Genomic DNA, 20,705 nt, shown 5'->3' with positions numbered 1-20,705 from the left:
GTTGAGACGTTAGCGTGTTGGGAACCGTTTGCCATGGGTGTCAGAGTGTGGGGGTGGGGGACGGGCAAAGTGATCACCTGATCATGGGGTGACTGCTTCGTGATCATTGCTGCTGATGAGGCAGACAGGCCACCTGTGTGTTACGTGGCCTGCCTCTGAACCAGCAAACCAAATGTGACAGAGCTGAGCACTGGGTGGAGGCGCTGGGAGGTAGTGACTGCAGTGGTCGTTAGGGCCTTCCCACACGAATCCCCACCTATTAGAAGCTAGCCTGGTTTCTATTTTCTATTTGTGAAGCAGTGCTTCCCCCTTAGTGGCCTGTGTACTGTAGAGGAATCTGAATCCAGGCCGAACCTAATCAGGGGGCTGTCAGTCTCTGGTCCTGGGAATGGGCATGTGACAGTTTGGCTGGTGAAGCAGGAGGACAGGTTTGCTTGGTGCTTTTGAGAAAGAAGCCTTCTTGCCTTTTTGAAAAAGCTTCCCAAAGCTACCTTGGAGTCTCTAATACATACGCCGTGGACATGCACGAGCAAGCATGTTCTTCCTGGGAGTCGCTGGCAGCTGTCTGTGTCCACAAGAAAGAGCTGACAGCACTGAAATAGGGCTGAGAAAGAGAAAGAAACAGGGTCCTTGATGAAGTCCCTGAGCTTCGGAATCAGGCCGACTCTGAAGCTTGACCTTGCTCTGGACTTACAGCTCATTGAAGAAAGAAATCCCTTTATTGTTTAAGCCAATTTCAGTTACATTTCTATTATTTGCAGTGTAAAAATGTGAAAATGACAGGCCTTAGTCTTGGTAACGTCAGTTAATGTGTAAATGGATAAATGACTTGCATCTTTAAAATAGCACATGGGTATAAATTCTGTCTATGAGACCCTATTTTTGAAGTAGAAAGGTCTGGGAAGAATTAATAAACCTCATCCCACAAGAGCAAAGGGTTTAAAAAATGTTTCCAGGGTTACGATTTTCTATACACTGATTTAAATTTACCATAACAACTTTATTCTTTCGGACTAACCCAGTGAACTTAATTTCAGGTTAAAGGTGTTGAGATTATGTTAGATTTTTAAAAGCAGTTGTAATAACTTACAAAATAATTGTGTTTGGTATTATGAATTACAAGTATAACAAGGAGATAAGTACTCAGGATAGAGACTCACAGCCGTGTTACTCTTCTATCTGGTTAAAGAGTTTTGAGTTTCCACAGACTACAAAGTATTGTAGTGATTTTCTGATCAATTTATTTCTTTGCTCCAGGCTCAATTTGGGTTTATTTTGTTTCATGGGTAACTTTTAAAGCCCATCTACCATGTTATAGGACATTTGAAACTACTCTGGATTGGACCTGAAAACAGAAGTTCTTTGAAGAAGAAAAAGTACACCATTTAGGTGTTCCGACCTAACTTGTCATTAAAAAGATGAGAAGATGTAAATGTGGTTGTGTTCTACTGACCTCTCTTTCAGCTGTGTCTTAGCTGCTTAGATCCATTTATTGATCTCTTAATTTAAATTGTATCTTTTATTCCTAGAATTCCTGTTTGATTCTTTCTTCTAAGTATCAATTCTCTAGTGAAATTCTTCATCTTATCTTTTTTTTTCTTAAACATATTAATTACATATTTTAAAGTTTGTGTTTGATGAACAAATATCTGGGTCGCTTCTGGGCCTGTTTCTGTTATCTGTTTTTTAAAAATTGGTCCCATTAATTAGTATGCCTGGTCATTTTTAAGTTAAGTGTTGGATATTATGTGGAGAACTGCGAGGCTCTTTATGATGTCATCTTCTCTCAAAGAGGACTTCTCTCCTCTTCTGGCAGGTAGCAGGAGGGTGGATGGCTTCAGTCTAGTCAGGCATCAAACTGGCTTGAGGCTCCTTGCAGCAGTTTTTATACAGTCTGGACTTAGCCCTACTCTTATTGTGCAGCCCATGGTGGGTGTAACCGAGGACCTGCGAAGTTTCCTGGGGTCCCTTCTCCCCGGTAGGTCCCTAACTCTCACATTTGTCTCTTTAGTTCCACAAGATTGCTGAAAATTTCTTGCTGCTTCTGGTATATAATTTGATTTTCTTTTGATTGCCAGATTTTGGTATTGGGACTATGCTTGCTGCATAACACAGGTTGGAAAGTATTCTATTCTCTGTTTCCTGAAAGAATTTGAAAGACTTTTTAAAATTTCTTTCCTAAATGTTTGATAGAATTAACCAGTGAAGCCATCTTGGGTAATAGTTTTTGTGGGATAGTTCTTGATTACAGACTCAGTTTCCTTAATAAATATGGAGTTATTAAGGTAGTCAATTTTTTTCTTGTGTTGTTTTGGGTTATTTTTTCTCCCAAGGAATTTGTCTCTTTCATCTCAGGTGTCAGATTTGTTGGCACATGGTCATTTATGACATTCTCTTATTATCCTCTTAGTGAGTGTGGGATATGCCCCTCTTTTTATTCCCCAAAATGGTGATTTATGGTTTTTTTTAAATAAATTATTTATTTATTGGCTGCATTGAGTCTTTGTTGCTGCTTGAAGGTTCTTTCTAGTTGTGGCAAGTGGTGGCTTCTCTTGTTGTGGAGCATGGGCTTCTAGGTGCACAGGCTTCAGTGGTTGTGGCACATGGACTCAGTAGTTGTGGCTCATGGGCTCTAGAGCACAGGCTCAGTAGTTGTGGTACATGGGCTTAGTTGCTCCACGGCATGTGGGATCTTCCCGGACCAGGGATCAAACCTGTGTCCCCTGCATTGGCGGGCGGATTCTTAACCACTGCACAACCAGCAAGTCCCTGATTTATGTTTTTCTCCTTTTTTCTTGATCAGCCTTGGTAGGGGTATGTAAGTTCTATTAATCTTTTCAAAGAACCAACTTTTTGGTTGATTTTTTAAAAAATGTTTTCTATTTTCTATTTCACTGGTTGATTATTTCCTTTTTACTGACTTTGGGTTTAATTTTATGTTTTTTTTCCCCCCTAGCTTTTACTTTGGAAACTTAGATAACTTATTTTGGGCCTTTCTTCTTTTCTAATATCACCATTTAAAGCTATTAATTTCCCTCTAAGCACTGCTTCAGGCACATCTTACACATTTTGATAAGTTGTATTTTTATTACCATTTACTTAGAAATATTTTAAAAAATTTCCTGTGGGTTCTTTTGGACCTGTGTTTATGTTGCTTAATTTTCAAGTGTTTGGAGCTTAGTAGATGTGCGACTGTCCCTGATTTCTGTTTGATGCTGTGTGGGTGAGGACACACGTGTGTGGCTTCAGCGTGTTTAGAGTCACTGAGACTCACTTCGTGGCCCAGTGCATGGCCTGTCCTGATGAGCTGCCTGTGAGCCCTTGAAAAGGATTTATGTCTGCATTGATGGGTATAGTGTTCTATAAGTGCCAATTAGGAGAAGCTGTTTGATAATTTGCTCACATCATCTACATCTTTGATTGTCTGGTATTTTTAATTATTTTAACAGAGTGTGTAAAGCCTCCAACTGTAGAAAAATTGTGACTTTCTATTCCTTTAGTTCCATCAGGCCTTGCTTCACATATTTGAAGCTCTGTTGTGGAGTACATATATATTTAGCATTTTTTTAAATTGAAGTTTAGTTAACTTGCAATGTGTTAGTTTCTGGTGTACAGCAAAGTGATCAGTTATACATATATATGTGTGTATATATATATTCTTTTCCATTATAGTTTATTACAAGATATTGAATATAGTTCCCTGTGCTGTACAGGAGGACCTTGTTGTTTAGTTTAGGTATAATAGTTTGTATCTGCTCATCCCAAACTCCTAATTTATCCCCCCGCTTCTTTCCTCTTTGGTAACCATGTTTGTTTTCTGTGTCTGTGAGTGTTTGTTTCATAAATAAGTTCCTTTGTATCCTATTTTATATTCCACATATAAGTGATATCATATGATATTTGCCTTTCTCTGTCTGACTTCACTTAGTATGATAATCTTTAGGTCCATCCATGTTGCTGCAAATGGCATCATTTCATTCCTTTTTATGGGTGAGCATTTAGTGTTATTATGTCTTCTTGATGAATTGACTCTTTTTTCCATTGAGACGTGTGCTTCTTTATCCCTTTGCTTCCATTGAAGTCTCCTGTCTGATGTTAATATCGCCACAGATTCCGTATGTTTATTTCTTGTGTTTGTGTGGTATGTCTTTCCCCCATTCTTTTATTTTCTCTGTGTCTTTGCATTTAAAGAATGTTTCATAAGAATGTTAAGTCCATGTGGTTTGGTCTTGTTTTTTTTCATCTAAGTCTTACATGGATGTGTTTAAGTCTACCATCTTGATACTTGTTTTCTTTTTTCTTTTTCTTTTCTTTTTTTTTTTTAAAGAACTTTTATTGAGATACAGTTAACAGACTAAGCTGCATATATTTAGAGTGTACTATTTGGCATCCCAATCTTCTAATTCATTCCCCCCCAAACGCTCCCTGCTTTCCCCGCCTGGTGTCCATATGTTTCTTCTCTACACCTGTGTCTCTATTTCTGCCTTGCAAACCAGTTGATTTGTACCATTTTTCTATGTCCCACATATATGTGTTAATATACGATATTTGTTTTTCTCTTTCTGATTCACTTCACTCTGAATGACAGTCTCTAGGTCCATCCATGTCTTTAAAAATGTCCCAGTTTCATTGCTTTTTACAACTGAGTAATATTCCATTATATATATGTACCACATCTTCTTTATCCATTCATCTGTTGATGGACAGTTAGGTTGCTTCCATGTCCTAGCTATTGTAATAGTGCTGCAATGAACATTGGAGTGCATGTGTCTTTTTGAATTATGGTGTTCTCTGTGTGTATGCCCAGCAGTGGGACTGCTGGGTCATATGGTAGTTCTATTTTTAGTTTTGCAAGGAACCTCCATACTGTTCTCCATAGTGGCTGTATCAGTTTACATTCCCACCAACAGAGCAAGAGCATTCCCTTTTCTCCACACCCTCTCCAGCATGTACTGTTTGTAGATTTTCTGTTGATGCCCATTCTGACCAGTGTGAGGTGATACCTCATTGTCGTTTTGATTTGCATTTCTCTAATAATTAGTGATGTTGAGCAGCTTTTCATGTGCCTCTTGGCCATCTGTATGTCTTCTTTGGAGAGATGCCTGTTTAGGTCTTCTGCCCATTTTTTGATTGGGTTGTTTGTTTTTTTGATATTGAGCTGGATGAACTGTTTCTATATTTTGGAGATTAATCCTTTGTCTATTGATACATTTGCAAATATTTTCTCCCATTCTGAGGGTTATCTTTTCGTCTTGTTCATAGTTTCCTTTGCTCTGCAGAAGCTTTGAAGTTTCATTAGGTCCCACTTATTGATTTTTGTTTTTATTTCCATTACTCTAGGGTCTGGATCAAAAAAGATCTTGCTGTGATTTATGTCGAAGAGTGTTCTTCCTATGTTTTCCTCTAGGAGTTTTATAGTGTCTGGCCTTACACTGAGGTCTTTAATCCATTTGGAGTTTATTTTTGTGTATGGTGTTAGGAAGTGTTCTAATTTCATTCTTTTACATGTAGCTGTCCAGTTTTCCCAGCACCACTTATTGAAGAGGCTGCCTTTTCTCCATTGTATATCCTTGCCTCCTTTTTCATAGATTAGTTGACCGTAGTTTATCTCTGGGCTTTCTGTCCTGTTCCGTGGATCTATATTTCTGTTTTTGTGCCCAGTACCATACTGTCTTGATTACTGTAGCCTTGTAGTATAGCCTGAAGTCAGGAAGCCTGATTCCACCAACTCCATCTTTCCTTCTCAAGATTGCTTTGGCTATTTGGGGTCTTTTGCGTTTCCATACAAATCGTAAAATTTCTTGTTCTAGTCCTGTGAAAAATGCCATTGGTAATTTGATCGGGATTGCACTGAATCTGTAAATTGCTTTGGGTAGTACAGTCATTTTCACAATGTTGTTTCTTCCAGTCCAAGAACATGGTATGTCCCTCCATCTGTTTGTGTCATCTTTGATTTCTTTCATGAGTGTCTTATAGTTTTCTGAGTACAGGTCTTTTACCTCCTTGGTTAGGTTTATTCCTAGGTATCTTATTCTTTTTGTTGCCATGGTGAATGGAATTAATGTCTCTTTCTGATCTTTCACTGTTAGTGTATAGAAATGCAAGAGATTTCTGTGTGTTAATTTTGTATCCTGCAACTTTACCAAATTCATTGATTAGCTCGTGTAGTTTTCTGGTGGCATCTTTAGGATTTTCTATGTATAGTATCATGTCATCTGCAAACAGTGACTGTTTTACTTCTTTTCCAATTTGGATTCCTTTTATTTCATTTTCTTCTCTGATTGCTATGGCAAGGACTTCCAAAACTATGTTGAATAGTAGTGGCGAGAGTGGACATCCTTGTCTTGTTCCTGATCTTAGAGGAAATGCTTGCAGTTTTTCACCATTGAGAATGATGTTTGCTGTGGGTTTGTCATATATGGCCTTTACTATGTTGAGGTAGGTTCCCTCTGTGCCCACCTTCTGGAGAGTTTTTATCATAATGGGTGCTGAATTTTGTCAAAAGCTTTTTCTGCATCTATTGAGATGATCATGTGGTTTTTATCCTTCAGTTTGTTAATATGGTGTATCATATTGATTGATTTGTGTATATTGAAGAATCCTTGCATTCCAGGGATAAACCCCACTTGATCATGGTGTATGATCCTTTTAATGTGTTGTTGGATTCTGTTGGCTAGTATTTTGTTGAGGATTTTTGCATCTAAATTCATCAGTGATATTGGTCTGTAGTTTTCTTTTTTTGTAGTATCTTTGTCTGATTTTGGTATCAGGGTGATGGTGGCTTCATAAAATGAGTTTGGGAGTGCTCCTTCCTCTGCAATGTTTTGGAAGGGCTTGAGAAGGATGGGTGTTAGCTCCTCTCTAAATGTTTGATAAAATTCAGCTGTGAATCCATCTGGTCCTGGACTTTTGTTGGTTGGAAGATTTTTAATCACAGTTTCAATTTCATTATTTGTGATTGGTCTGTTCATATTTTCTATTTCTTCCTGATTCAATCTTGGAAGGTTATGCCTTTCTAAGAATCTGTCCATTTCATCCAGGTTGTCCATTTTATTGGCATATAGTTGCTTGTCGTTGTATCTTATGGTGCTTTTTATTTCTGCGGTGTCCATTGTAACTTCTCCTGTTTCATTTCTAATTTTATTGATTTGAGTCCTCTCCCTCTTTTTCTTGATGAGTCTTGCTAGAGGTTTATCGATTTTATTTATCTTCTCAAGGAACCAGCTTTTAGTTTCATTGATTTTTGCTATTGTTTTCTTTGTTTCTATTTCATTTATTTGTGCTCTGATCTTTATGATTTCTCTCTGTCTCCTCACTTTGGGTTTTGTTTGCTCTTCTTTCTCTAGTTTCTTTAGGTGTAAGGTTAGATTGTTTATTTGGTGTTTTTCTTGTTTCTTGAGGTAGGATTGTATTGCTATAAGCTTCCCTCTTAGAACTGCCTTTGCTGCATCCCATAGGCTTTGGATTGTTGTGTTTTCATTGTCATTTGTCTCTAGGTATTTTTTAATTTTCTCTTCGATTTTTTTCAGTGATCTCTTGATTATTTAGTAGTGGATTGTTTAGCCTCCATGTGTTTGTGCTTTTTACAGTTTTTTCCCAGTAATTGATTTCTAATCTCATAGCGTTGTGGTCAGAAAAGATTCCTGATACGATTTCAGTTTTCCTGAATTTACCAAGGCTTGATTTATGACCCAAAATGTGATTGATCCTGGAGAATGTTCCATGTGCACTTGAGAAGAACATGTAATCTGCTGTTTTTGGATGTAATGTCCTATAGATATCTATTAAATCAAGCTGATTTATTGTGTCACTTAAAGCTTGTGTTTCCTTATTAATTTTCTGTGTGGATGATCTGTCCATTGGTGTAAGTGGGGTGTTAAAGTCCCCCACTATGATTGTGTTCCTGTCGATTTCCTCTTTCATAGTTGTTAGCCTTTGCCTTATGTATTGAGGTGCTCCTATATTGGGTGCATATATATTTATAATTGTTATCTCTTCTTCTTGGATTGATCCCTCGATCTTTATGTAGTGTCCTTTCTTGTCTCTTGTAACATTTTTTATTTTAAAGTCTATTTTATCTGATATGGGTATCGCTGCTCCAGCTTTCTTTGATTTCCATTTGCATGGGATATCTTTTTCCATCCCCTCACTTTCAGTCTGTATGTTTCCCTAGGTCTGAAGTAGGTCTCTTGGAGACAGCATATATATGGGTCTTGTTTTTGTATCCATTCAGCCAGTCTGTGTCTTTTGGTTGGTGCATTTAGTCCATTTACATTCAAGGTAATTATCGATAAGTATGTTCCTGTTACCATTTTCTTAATTGTTTTGTTCATGTTTTTATAGGTCCTTTTCTTCTCTTATGTTTCCCGCTTAGAGACGTTCCTTTAGCATTTGGTGTAGGGCTGGTTTGGTGGTGCTGAACTCTCTTAGCTGTTGCTTGTCTGTAAAGCTTTTATTTCTCCTTTGAATCTGAATGAGATCCTTGCTGGGCAGAGTATTCTAGGTTGTAGGTTCTTCCCTTTCATCACTTGAAATATATCATGCCACTCCCTTCTGGCTTGCAGAATTTCTGCTGAGAAATCAGCTGTTAACCTTATGGGAGTTCCCTTGTATGTTGTTTGTCATTTTTCCCTTGTTGCTTTTAATAACTTTTCTCTGTCTTTAATTTTTGTCCATTTGACTACTATATGTCTTGGCATGTTTCTCCTTGGGTTTATCCTGCCTGGGACTGTCTGCGCTTCCTGGACTTGGGTAGCTATTTCCTTTCCCATGTTAGGGAATTTTTCAACTATAATCTCTTCCAATATTTTCTTGGGTCCTTTCTCTCTCTCTTCTCCTTCTGGGACCCCTATAATGCGAATGTTGGTGCATTTAATGTTGTCCCAGAGGTCTCTTAGGCTGTCTTTAGTTCTTTTCATTCTTTTTTCTTTATTCTTTTCCACATCAGTGATTATCACCATTCTGTCTTCCAGGTCACTTATTCGCCCTTCTGCCTAAGTTAATCTGCTATTGGTTTCTTCTAGTGTATTTTTCACTTCAGTAATTGTGTTGCATATCTCTGTTTTTTGCTCTTTAATTCTTCTAGGTCTTTGGTAAACTTTTCTTGCAACTTTTTGATCTTTGCATCCAGTCTTTTTTCAAAGTCCTGGATCATCTTCACCATCATTATTCTGAATTCTTTTTCTGTAAGGGCGCCTATCTCCTCTTCATTTAGTTGTTTTTCTAGGGTTTTATCTTGTCCCTCATCTGGTACAAAGTGTTTTGCCTTTTCATTTTCTCTCTTTCTGTGGCTGTGGTTTTCTGTTCCACAAGATAAAATACTGCTTGATTCTGCTGCCTGCCCTCTTGTGGAGGAAGCTATCTAGGAGGCTTGTGGGTGCTTCCTGATGGGAGGGACTGATGGTGGGTTGGACTGGGTGGGCGGAGCTCAGTAAAACTTTAATCTGCTTCTCTGCCAATGGGTGGGGCTGTGTTCCCACCTTGCTGGATGTTTGGCCTGAGGCTACCCAGCCCTGGAGCTTACAGGCTCTTTGGTGGGGCTAATGGCAGACTCTGGGAGGGCTCACGCCAATGAGCACTTCCCAGAACTCCTGCCGCCAGTGCCCCGTCTTGTCAGTGAGCCACAGCTGCCCCCCACCTCTGCAGGCAGTCCTCCAACACCAGCAGGTAGGTCTGGTTCAGTCTCCTATGGGGTCACTGATCCTTCCCCCTGGGTCCTGGTGAGCACACTGTTTTGTGTGCCCTCCAAGAGTGGAGTCTCTGTTTCCCCCAGTCCTATGGAGGTCCTGCAATCAAATCCCACTGGCTTTCAAAGTCTGATTCTCTGAGGATTCCTCCTCCTGTTGCTGGACCACCAGGTTAGGAAGCCTGACATGGGGCTCAGAACCCTCACTTTAGTGGGTGGACTTCTGTGGTATAACTCTTCTCCAGTTTGTGAGTCACCCCCCGAGCATTTATGGGATTTGATTTTAACGCAATTGCGCCCCTCCTACAATCTCATTGAGGCTTCTCCTTTGTCTCTGGATGTGGGGTGTTTTTTTTTTTTTTTTTTGATGAGTTCCAGTGTCTTTTTGTCGATGATTGTTCAGCATTTAGTTGTAATTCCGGTGCTCTTGCAAGAGGGAGTGAGCGCACGTCCTCCTACTCTGCCATCTTGATTTCATTCGGGTAGATACTTGTTTTCTGTTTATCTGTGTTTTCTTCTTTTTCTCCTTTTCTGCCTTTATTTGGGAGAATAAAATATTTTCTGTGTTCTATTTTATCTTCTCTATTGACTTTTATAGCCACATCTCTATTTTATCCTTAGGTACTTGCTCTAGAGATTACAATGGGCATCTCTGACCACAGTCTACCTTCAAATAATATTGCAGTACTTCCCTTTTTGTACTTGGTGTATAAAAGAACAATGGAGAGTGAGGTAATAACATTGACCCTCAGAAAAAGGCGCTGCCTCTTCTGTCAGCTTCAGTGTTGGGTCTTTGCCAGTCTCATCTACGGCTGAGCTGGGCATAAGCTTTGTTGTGGCTCACTGGCAGCTTCTGGTGTTTGGAGGGCGGGGTCAGGATTAGACCTTCTACAGGGCGTGGGCTGTGAGTGCAGGGGACCCTGGGGGTCCCTCTGTGGTTTACAGCCAACTACCAGCTTTCCCACCGTAGGCCATTGCTCTCTGCTCTAAGCCAGGTGGTGGGGTTGGTGGGTCTAGGGGTCTCTGTTTGGTCTCCAGACCCACCTCTGGCTTTCTGCATTCTGTAAGCTTCCTCTCTACTCTGCCCCAGCCTTCTGTAGGCCACTTCGTTGCACACAGTGAAGGTCCCTGGTGCCTCGGCGGGATTGCTTTCAGCTCCTCTGTGCTGTCTGGCCTTTGATGGCCATGGCCTTGGAGGAAGGGGTCCCTCTTGTTCTCCTGCCCTGGGCTCAGCAGGCCTCTGCTTTTGCTCGGAGAAAGTGCATCACACCTCAGGGCACCCCTCAGCTCTCCTGCCTTGCCCAGATTTCTGTGGGCAGCTGCCTTACGTCTGAGGAAGGTCCTGAGCACCTCAGGAGGGGTCTTCCTCTCAGCCCCCAGCCCTCAGTGTGCTGCACCGACTGCGAAGGCCCAGCGGAGGATGAGTGTGTGGACTTGCTTGGTGGCTGGGCTGCTGCGAGCTGGAATCCATTGCCTCCATCGTGGAAAAAGCTCAGCTCTTTTCTCCTTTCCTTCCTTTCTGTTTGATTCCTCCTACTTCTCCTCCAGGGGCGGAAGCAGCTGCAGGCCTCCTCTCCTGGGAAAGGCTTGCCAGTTCTGGAATTCAGTTCATTTATGTTCCCTTTCTGATGGCTTTTTAAAAAGCCCCTTTTATAACTCATGCAGCTGTCCCCGTCGTGTGGCAAGGCCGTCTGGTGTCACTCTTTCCTGTTGAACTGTCCCCTCCTCTGAGCCACTTTTGGATGGATTTGGCAGCCTCCTGTCATGCAGAGCTGATTGGAAAAAGCCCTAGGGGAACCCGTGCAGGGAGTCTGGGGACCTGGCTCCTGCTGGGCACCTGGCTCCAGGCCGGCTGGCTCGGTGACCCCACACCACGAGGATACCACGGGCTCTGCTGGCTGCTCAGCCTCTTGGCGGTGATCCTCTCCAGGCCTAGAGTCTGCACACTCACCCGGGGTTGAAATGGATGCAGGAAGGGGGTTCATCGTCATGGGCATCCCTTCCCTCTGGACTCTCAAATCGTTGCTGCCGTGACAGCTCTCCAATGCCCCTCCTCTTCTGTGATACTTTCGTTGGCTCTTCTAGTTCTTGGTGGGAATGTTGTGTGCTATGAGCTACTCCGGAAGTGGAAGTTGTCACAGTGCTCTTTGTAACGGAGATTAGCTTCTTCACGGCAGTGAGGTGCTGTTGGGTGAACAGGCGTGGTGTGCAGAGATCCCAGATTGAAGGTGAACCCCCACCTTCCCAGATTGCTAGTTTTGTGGCTAATCACTTCCTCTTCCTGGACCACGTATGTCTCAGTAAAATGGTGTAACATACACGGGTTTGTGAGTGGAGAATCATATTCTTCACAATCCCTAACGTCCCTTTCCCATGAGGGGAATTCAGTTAGGGTGTCTGCAGGCCTCCCCACTCCGTCCCTGGATGCAGGTGGAATGGCTTACCTGATTACAGGATTGGTCCCAGGAGCCAGCGTGATCTGTTAGCTTCCCTCGCTCTGCTCTGCTTCCTCTCGGGGGGTGCTTCCCTGTGCTCAGTGCTGGAGGTCGGGCCTGGCCTCCGCTGGGTGGGCACCAGAGGTGTGCCCAGTTTAGCGCAGCCTGTGTCCGGACAGGAAGGTCTGCCTGCCCAATTCTTGGCGTCAGCAAGGAGCTGCACTTTCTAAGAATCCATGTCATGTCCTTTAGCATGGTCTGTACCTGGTGGTAAAGGTGGTATTTTAGTCTCTTTTCTCTTTGTTTTGTTTTCAGCTTAGTTAGAAATGAGGTGGACAAGAGGGGTCCTGCTTACTGGGAACCCGCTAAGAGATCTCAGCATTAGGTTGTGGAAAGATCAGCAGTATTCTTATGAAAGCAACTCAGAGACTAGCTGTGCTTTTTACTTCTGTAAGTGAAGGTGTCAGAATTGATCCTGAAAGTATCATTTCAGACTGTATCAGGCCATTCCTGTACTTTTTCCTCTGTATTCTTTTTCTTTTTTTTCTTTCCTCCTCCCCCTTTAGTTTTCTTATCTCAGATTTGGAAGAAAAGATGTACTTTTTTCTCTTATTTCTATTCTCTACCTGTTTATAATGTCATAACTGACTTAATGCACATGTGGTTGTCTCAGATTGTTACTTAGAAGAGACAAGACGAGACAGACTGTAAAATCGTGATGTGCTGGTTCTCATGTCAGTGTCAAGTCTTGAAACGGCAAATGGCCTGTGATCAAAAATTTTGGTGATTATATTTTCTGTTTCTGTAAGGAACCATATAGTTAGGTGGCAAGTAGGCTTTTATTAAAAATGTTCTGTTTGCATGTTTTCTTCAATTTCTGGGATGGAAAAGAACTCTCAAGCGCATTAGGTGCTCTAGTTTGGCTGAAATAATTGTTGGGTGTTCTGATTGGAATTGAACAAGATCTGTTGATGTCATGGGCTGAATGTTTGCGTCCCCTCCAAAATCATGTGTTCAAGTCCTGACTCCCAGCCTGATTGTATTTAGAGGCGGGGTCTCTGGGAGGTGATTGGGTTTAGATTAGGTCTGGGGGTGAGACTCTCATGATGGGATTAGTGCCCTACAGGAAGAGGAAGAGACATAGAGCTCTTTCTCCCTCAGTGCCCATGCGCCCGCCCGAGGGAAGGCCAGGTGAGGACGCAGTGAGAAATGGTTGTCCGCAAGCTAGGAAGTGAGTCCCCTGGCACCTTGAACTTGGATTTTCCAGCCTTCAGAGCTGTGAGAAGTAGATGTTTATTGTTTAACCTACCGTCCATGGTCTTTTGTCATGGCAGCCAGAGTAGACTAAGTTGCTTCTTAGTGAAATTAATGAAGGCGTCATCACTTCCCACTGACCAAATCATGTGCTTAAGAGAATGTTCAGATTAATCACAGGCTGCATTCCAGCTTGGCATGTGGAACAACGATTAGCCACCACCATGGCCTTGAGCTCTTTTATCTGCTTTGGTGACACCAGGTATCTGTGGTCAGGCCTAATCTGTAAGGATGAACCTGTTCCCTTCTGTATGACCTTGAGCAACTCATTTCACTTCCTTAAGCTCGTTAAATATTTTTACTGTGAAATAATTTCAGAAACAGAGGTGTAAAGAACAGTAAAATGAATCCCCATATAACAGTCACCCAGATTCAATGGAAATCAAGATTTTTATATGTTTACTTCATCTCTTACTTTTCCTATTAGTTGAATTATTTAAAAAAAAATCCCAGAGGCATCATTTCATTTCACACCTTCACTCTTTAGTATTCACTGCTAAAAAATGGACATTTTCTAATGTAACCACAATGTTAATGTTATACCCAAACATTAATAATTGCTTTTGGTAGCACTTAACACCAATCCACAGTCAAATTTCCCAGATTGTCCTTGAGTTCATTTTTATCACCTTTAGAAGGCAGTTGATAATGCCCACGCCTTCCCTCCAGGGCAGGAATTTTGTGGGTGGGAACACCTATTGTGGATGGAAAAGTTTTGAAGTTCTGTATACCAGGATTCCTTTCCTCTGAAGAGCCTGGTCCAAGACTGGGCACAGAGCAAGTACTCCTGCAGTGCTTTGTGCCAAGAACAGCTCTAGTCCCCGCGCATGTTACGTAGACGTGCAGACGGCCTGCAGCAGATCTGAGCTTACTCTGTCATTTTTCGTCTCTGAGTGTTTCTACATTTCTTCCCCTGGACACGAAGCCTCCTTTTCTGTCCAGCAACCGTGGATTCATCATCTGCTGTCAGTAGTGGAATTTCTACAGCAACTGTCACAAGTCTCTGAGGAGTCCTGTGTTCCAGAGAAGGGCCCACATTGGAGACGTGTGAAGTACCAATATTTGATGGTCAGTGTACCGTGACTCCAGTACCGGTCTCGCCTGCTGCAGCCACGTCGCCTTAGCCACGTCGCCTTTCCCACGCAGGTTCTTGTGCTGCCCCACCATTCAGCCCTTGATGTCCGCAGATGCTACCAGCCTTAGAAGCTTCCCTCTTGCCTGGTTCTTGGACAGTTTCTCTGTCATGTTCTGTTGTGTATGTACAGCTTACAATGATGTCATCATTCATCCTCTGTCCGTATTCTTGTCATTCTTTCCTTATTATGTAGCAAAACCTCAAAATAGTCACTCGTTGTTTTGCTCTGAGTCCCAGGACCCTTGACAAAGACCAAGCGTTGCCTCTTCTATAAAACCTTCTTTGGCCAAATTACATGCCCCATGTGCTCTTCTCCCAGACTTTGATCCTGCCTCTGTGAAGTTACTGATAAGGAGTTGTAATGTCCTTTTTTATTTGTTTGTTTATGTATTTATTTATTTAGCTGGCTGTGTTCCATCTTCATTGCTGCACACGGGCTTTCTCTAGTTGCATTGAGCGGGGGCTACTCTTCATTGTGGCGCGCGGGCTTCTCATTGCGGTAGCCTCTCGTTGCAGAGCACGGGCTCTAGGCGCGTGGGCTTCAGTAGTTGCGGCACATGGTCTCAATAGTTGTGGCTCACGGGCTCTAGAGCGCAGGCTCAATAGTTGTGGCACACGGGCTTAGTTGCTACGCGGCATGTGGGATCTTCCTGGGGCAGGGATCGAACCTGTGTCCCCTGCATTGGCAGGCAGATTCTTACCCACTGTGCCACCTAGGAAGTCCCTGTAATGTCCTTTTTTTTACATTGTGTCCTCTTTCAACTTGGGACACCCCAAAAGTAGAGCCTGCAGTGCTTCCATGTGCCTGGTGTTCAATGCTGTGCGTGTGTAGTAGGTGTTTGATGAAAGTGGAGTGTATGAGGGCTTGAATGAGTAAAGTCAGGGAAGATTAAACAAAGAGAAAGGAAAATAGTAACTTGATGAGTGAAGAAAAAGTGGTACAGGTAGTAGTGAGTGGTGGAATGCCTCAGATGATTATTTAAGCTGCTTGTCAAAGCAGAAAGTACCTGGAGAAGAATCACTTTGGTGGGGGCCGCGGTCCTTAGTACTGACACTGACGAATCCCGGGCCTTCTCTAAAAACACAGGGACCAACCTGCAGGACTCCTGCTGGCTGAAGGTGGGATGGTTTGAACATCAGAAAAGAAAGTGATGGAAGCCAACTGAAATAGCAAATATATAAAAACCCACCAGTGCATAGTGATACGGAGTCACATACGATGCACTGGCTATGACTGAGGCGGCGGGGACAGCAGGTCTCTCTCCAGTAAGTGAAGGGAGAGACTCATTTGTCAGCCCTCCTTTCTGTGTCATCTGTTTCAAGATCACCAAATGGTTGATGAGGGAAACTCCTTCCTTATAAACAAGTGCTGGGCTTTAAGTATGGAGAAATTAGAGAATTAAAAAATTCCCATTCTGTAATCCTTGATAAAAATAGATCTGGGCAACAACATCCAGCAGATGTTCAAATTTGTTAGGAGGGAGGTTGATGGGAACTTTCTAACAGAGGGAACACACTGACAATTGAACGTAAGCATTTAACCTCGGAAGCCCCACTAAAGTGACAGTGAAGTCATCAGGTAGCGGGAAAGCAGGGGAAGGGGTTCCTGTGCCCCGCGGAGGCCCCGGGAGACAGCAGGTCCTCTGCGGGTGATGTGACGAGGGCCGTGACGGTGGGAGAATTAGCTGAAAAGCGTCTTATGAGTTGACTGTATCCCCAGATCTCCTCCTTTGCTCCAGAAGCAGGTGGCTGTCCCTCTACCATCTCTGCAGAAGATTAGTATTTCACCTGATGGAGTAAAAGGAAAGCGTATGTGGCTGGAGTCACAGGCACAGCTGGCGAGCAGGGCCCTGCCGAAGACCGAGAGGAATAAATGAATATGGAGTGTTGACCCCTTCACCTGGCTTCCACGGCCAGCCTTGTACCCCACATGGGAAAGTCCGCCAGGGAAGAGTGCCCACGAGGAGAGGCTGAAGCGCAGACATGGGAGCCTCCCAGCAGGAGACCCTACAGTGAGGCCCACGGCTGTCTGTGTCCCCGCCGTGTCCGTCCTCTTCTCTGCAGCCAGCGAGCAGGACACCCTTGGTGCTGCTCCCTCTTGGGTAGCTTTGCGGGTGGCATTGGGTGTCATTGGTAGTTTCCTTCCTTTCTGCATCTCAGCAGGTTTACTGGGAGAGCATAATTCAGCCTAATAAGGTACCTAACCCACACGTGCTCTGCCCAGCGTTAGGCAAATTAGGTCACTTACATGCTGTCAGCGGGAGCCCTCTGGGAGATTTATCCCCTGTGAACTGCAGGTGATTTGATGATGAAAAGAATTTTGTTCATGCTGCAGATTAACATTACTGGGCCATATGCAGGTTACTTCTGGCTGCTTTTCTGCCCTCCTGCTCTCTCGGGAGGGCTGCTTGGACACAGAAAAGCCCTGTGGCACAGTTAACCCATTAATATATGTGCCTGAGATCTAGGCAGCCCCTGCCTGGATATTGTTTTGTACGGTCACCCGTCAGTGGAGCCTGCGGCCTCACCGTGTGGCCCTGTACCACTCTCTGTGAAGTCCTTGCGTTCCCTGCAGGCGCCTGTGTGACGGTGGTGACAGTGTCACCGTTCCTCTGCGCCCAGTCTCGTGTCCACCAGCCAGTGTTTTTAATTCACCAGTAGGGATTCTTTAGATGGAAGGATAAGGCTTCCCCTCAGGTGGTCACATCACAGCTGGGGGAAGACCAAGCCATGAACTGGAACCTGGTCTAACTCTAGAGCCCGAAGTCTCGCCCCCATGGCTGTGCCCCTCTATTCCTCTTCTCTCCGAGTCCTCCACCCTCCCTGCTAGCAGTGGCAGGAAACAGGCCAGGAGTGAACCCCCGATTCCTGGCTCCTTAATTCTTCCAAACAGTGTGGGAGTAAGGAGACCACAGGCTGAGGGCCAAACATGGTATTTTTTTTTTTAAGCTCTTTATTGGAATATAATTGCTTTACACTGTTGTACCAGTTTTTGCTGTACAACCAAGTGAATCAGCTGTATTTATACATATATCCCCATATCCCCTCACTCCTGCCACTCCTTCCCACCTTCCCTATCACAGCCCGTTAAGTCATCACCCACCATTGAGTTGATCTCCCTGTGTTATGCAGCAGCTTCCCACTAGCTATCTATTTTACATTTGGTAGTGTATATATGTCAGTGCTACGCTCTCACTTCTTCCTGACTTCCCCTTCGCACACCGCCCCGCCTCCGTGCAAACATGGGATTTTTGACATGACCTTTAACTTCAGTTGTGTTTGGTTTTCTCGTTTGCAGAATGGGCACAGTGATGCCTGCCGTCTGTGTCTAGAGCGGGTCGCGGGCGATAAGCCAACATGATTCACTACTACCTGCATCCTCTCTCCTCCCTCCTAGGGACAGGGACAAGGATGGGGTGAAGGAAACCAGCCTTATCTCACATAGCTCTCCTTTTGCGTGAAAACGTTGATTGGTAATTATTTGCTTAAATGTCTGTTATACAGGTGGACTGTACACTCCTTGGGGACAGGGCCTGGCATTTTGCTCCGCACCTAGTAATTGCTGGAAAAATATTTGTAAAGTAATAAAATATACTGATTCTCTAGTCCTGCCTGCCCATTGACCTTCTTGGAATTTGATAAGGATTTATTCTCTTGGAAAATGAAATCTCCTAGGAGATGGTAACTTAATTTCCTTTTCATCCACAGGCCCTTAAATGGAGCAGCTGCTAGTGATTATTTAAATAAATTGAATGAAGCTTCTATTTTCTGTCTCTTGTGGTCACTGCCCCTTTATTTCTGTCAGAAGATTGGACTCATTGCACTGTTAAGGATTGGGTTAAGAATTTTATTTTTGCTCAAAAAAAATTAAGTAGAAGAAAACAACCCCCCTCCCACTTTTTCTTTGGTTTAATTAACCTTTATTTTTTTTTTATTTTCTCATCAGAAAAAAAGGACGTGACGCAAAGCCTGGAGAACTATACCTCCAAGTGTCCCGGGACCATGGAGCTCATCACCCTCCCCGACGGCCTCATGCTGCCTCCGGTGCCCTTCACCAAACTCCCCATCGTCAGGTAGGACAGGCCAGCCGGGGCGCGGAAGGCGTGCGTCGCTCCCAGCCTCTGCCTTTGGTCTGATCAAGGATGCAGAGCTTTAGAAGAGTTCCTGTTTTCAGTTGGCTGTGTATCTGGTCCGGCATCTCATTAAGTTGCAGCAGCCTCCTGTGAAGTGTGTTTTATAGACAAGAGAATCAGGCCAGAGCCATCACAGAACTGCCGTGGTCCCGTGCCTGTCCATCGGCAGAGCCACACAAACCTGTGTCTGCTGGGTTCCACGGCTGAGACGTGGCCGCTCCGTGCGATGGAGACAAACCAGGCCTTGTGGCGCTTGCGCTTACCCGTGTCTGGTCGCACCGCCCCCCCTTTCCTAGACTGTGCGCTCCTGCACACAGCCCGGGGGAGCGCCTCCAGCTCGCTTGCTTCGTGTGGCTTATGAGGCCGTCTGTGGCTGCTCTGTCTCCAGACTGACCATGAGCCCCTTCCTTATTCCCCTGGACCCCCAGCCCTGCACACCCTGGTGGCATCACCGAGTAGGCAGAATGTGCGGTGCCTTTGCTCGGGCTCCACCTCCTGCTTGGAGTGCCTTTCCCTCCCTCGCTCTGCCTGGGGGCATTCAGGCATCTTTCAAGATTTGGTTCAAGGATTATCTCCTTCATAAAGCCTTTTTCGAGAGCCATCCAGATAGAAATAATTACACCTCCTATATAGATTACCAATTGTTTCAGTGACATAGAGCAGAAAATCTAGCAGTGGATAGCAAATAAGAGGTTATTTTTCTCATGAAGAAGTTGGAAACAGGTGGCCTCTCTGCCACCTCTGTCTTTACCTCGTGATGACAAGATGGCTGCTGCAGCTCCAGATAACACATCTACATTCAAGACAGGATGAAGGAAGAAGGGGCAGGGTCAGGGAGCCTATCTTTTGTTTACTAGGAAAGCAAAAGTGATCTTGACAGATTCATAGAAGGCTTCTGCCTCTGTCTCCTTGACCAGGAGTACATCTCGTGGCCACTGCTAGTCATAAGAGAGGCTGAGGAAATAAGTGTTTAGCTCTCCCAGACTCTGTGATATAGGTGGCAAAAGGAGAAGGAGGTAGGAATGGTGCTGGGTTAGCCAGCCAGCAGTGTCTTCCATGTCTTTCTTCCATTTCGTTTACAGAACTTGATTATACATCTTTGTTCTTTTTGACCGAGAGCTCCCTGGAGAGGCCTTTCGTCTTTGTAGCCCTTGGGTGTTCATGTGTGTTGAGCAGATGAACAGATCTGTCCATCAGAATTCTTTGTACAGCAGTTGGCAGACCCAGAGTAGCTTAGGCCAAAGGGAATTTACAGCACATAAAACTACAAAGTCCAGGAGAGGGATTCAGGCAGGGCTGGAGCCAGGCTTCAGGCCACCTCATCAGAACCTGTCTTCTCTCCTCTTAGCACTGCCCTCTGCAGTGAGGCTCTAGTCTCAGGCCCCAGGTGGCATCAGGGTGGAAGCAACAGCTGCTCTTCCCACAGCGTCTGGGAGAAGAGAGAGAAGGCAGTACCTGTGGGAGAAAGATGAAGCTTCTTTCTTTCAGGAGCCTCCAGAAATGCCCCTTGGTCCCCACTGTCTCTGCTGGAGTTATGGTTTCAGACCCAAGTCCCTGCTCCCAGCCCCGTGTTAGCCATTTCTTCCAAGAGCCTGGTCCCTTCAGCGGAGGGTGGGGTTTAAGTTAAGGTCTGGGTGCTGTGTGTGCTCCTTACTGTTGGGGTGTTGCTGCTCACAGTGGGTAGAACCAGGCAGTGCCTGTTTATATGCATGCATTATTCACTGCGTGTTCACGTCCGTATTTATTTCTGCATCTATTTCTATGTATCGGAAACTGTGAGTTGATACTGATACCTCCAATCCCACCCAACATCTTAGGGGGTCCTTCTGGTTTTCTTATATCTGTAGCTCCCTTCTCAGACGGAGGAAACCTGTCTCCCATTAGTCTCAATATAGTTACTCACTTGCTCAGTTCCTCTCTCGGTTTCAGTGGTTACCGTGTTGACCTCCCGCCCCGTGAGGAGCTCTGGCGGCCATGCTGTGCTGCTGCCCCAGCCCCCTCGG

General features: G+C 44.2%; 1 protein-coding gene across 4 annotated transcripts in view; it reads left to right on the top strand.

The window, feature by feature from the left end:
• TRAPPC9 (trafficking protein particle complex subunit 9) overlaps positions 1-20,705 on the top strand; it is a 490,667-nt gene that overhangs the window by 81,045 nt on the left and 388,917 nt on the right. For all 4 annotated transcript variants that reach the window (XM_057735071.1, XM_057735068.1, XM_057735069.1 and 1 more), the window contains one exon: positions 18,516-18,642. In XM_057735071.1, coding sequence (XP_057591054.1) covers positions 18,516-18,642 — 127 coding nt within the window. The remainder of the gene's footprint in view (positions 1-18,515; positions 18,643-20,705) is intronic.

This window comes from Hippopotamus amphibius, chromosome 5, assembly GCF_030028045.1.
Source record: "Hippopotamus amphibius kiboko isolate mHipAmp2 chromosome 5, mHipAmp2.hap2, whole genome shotgun sequence".
Classification (NCBI taxonomy): Eukaryota; Metazoa; Chordata; class Mammalia; order Artiodactyla; family Hippopotamidae; genus Hippopotamus; species Hippopotamus amphibius.
Note: the sequence above shows the minus strand (reverse complement) of the source record. Positions and strands in the feature narration are given on the sequence as shown.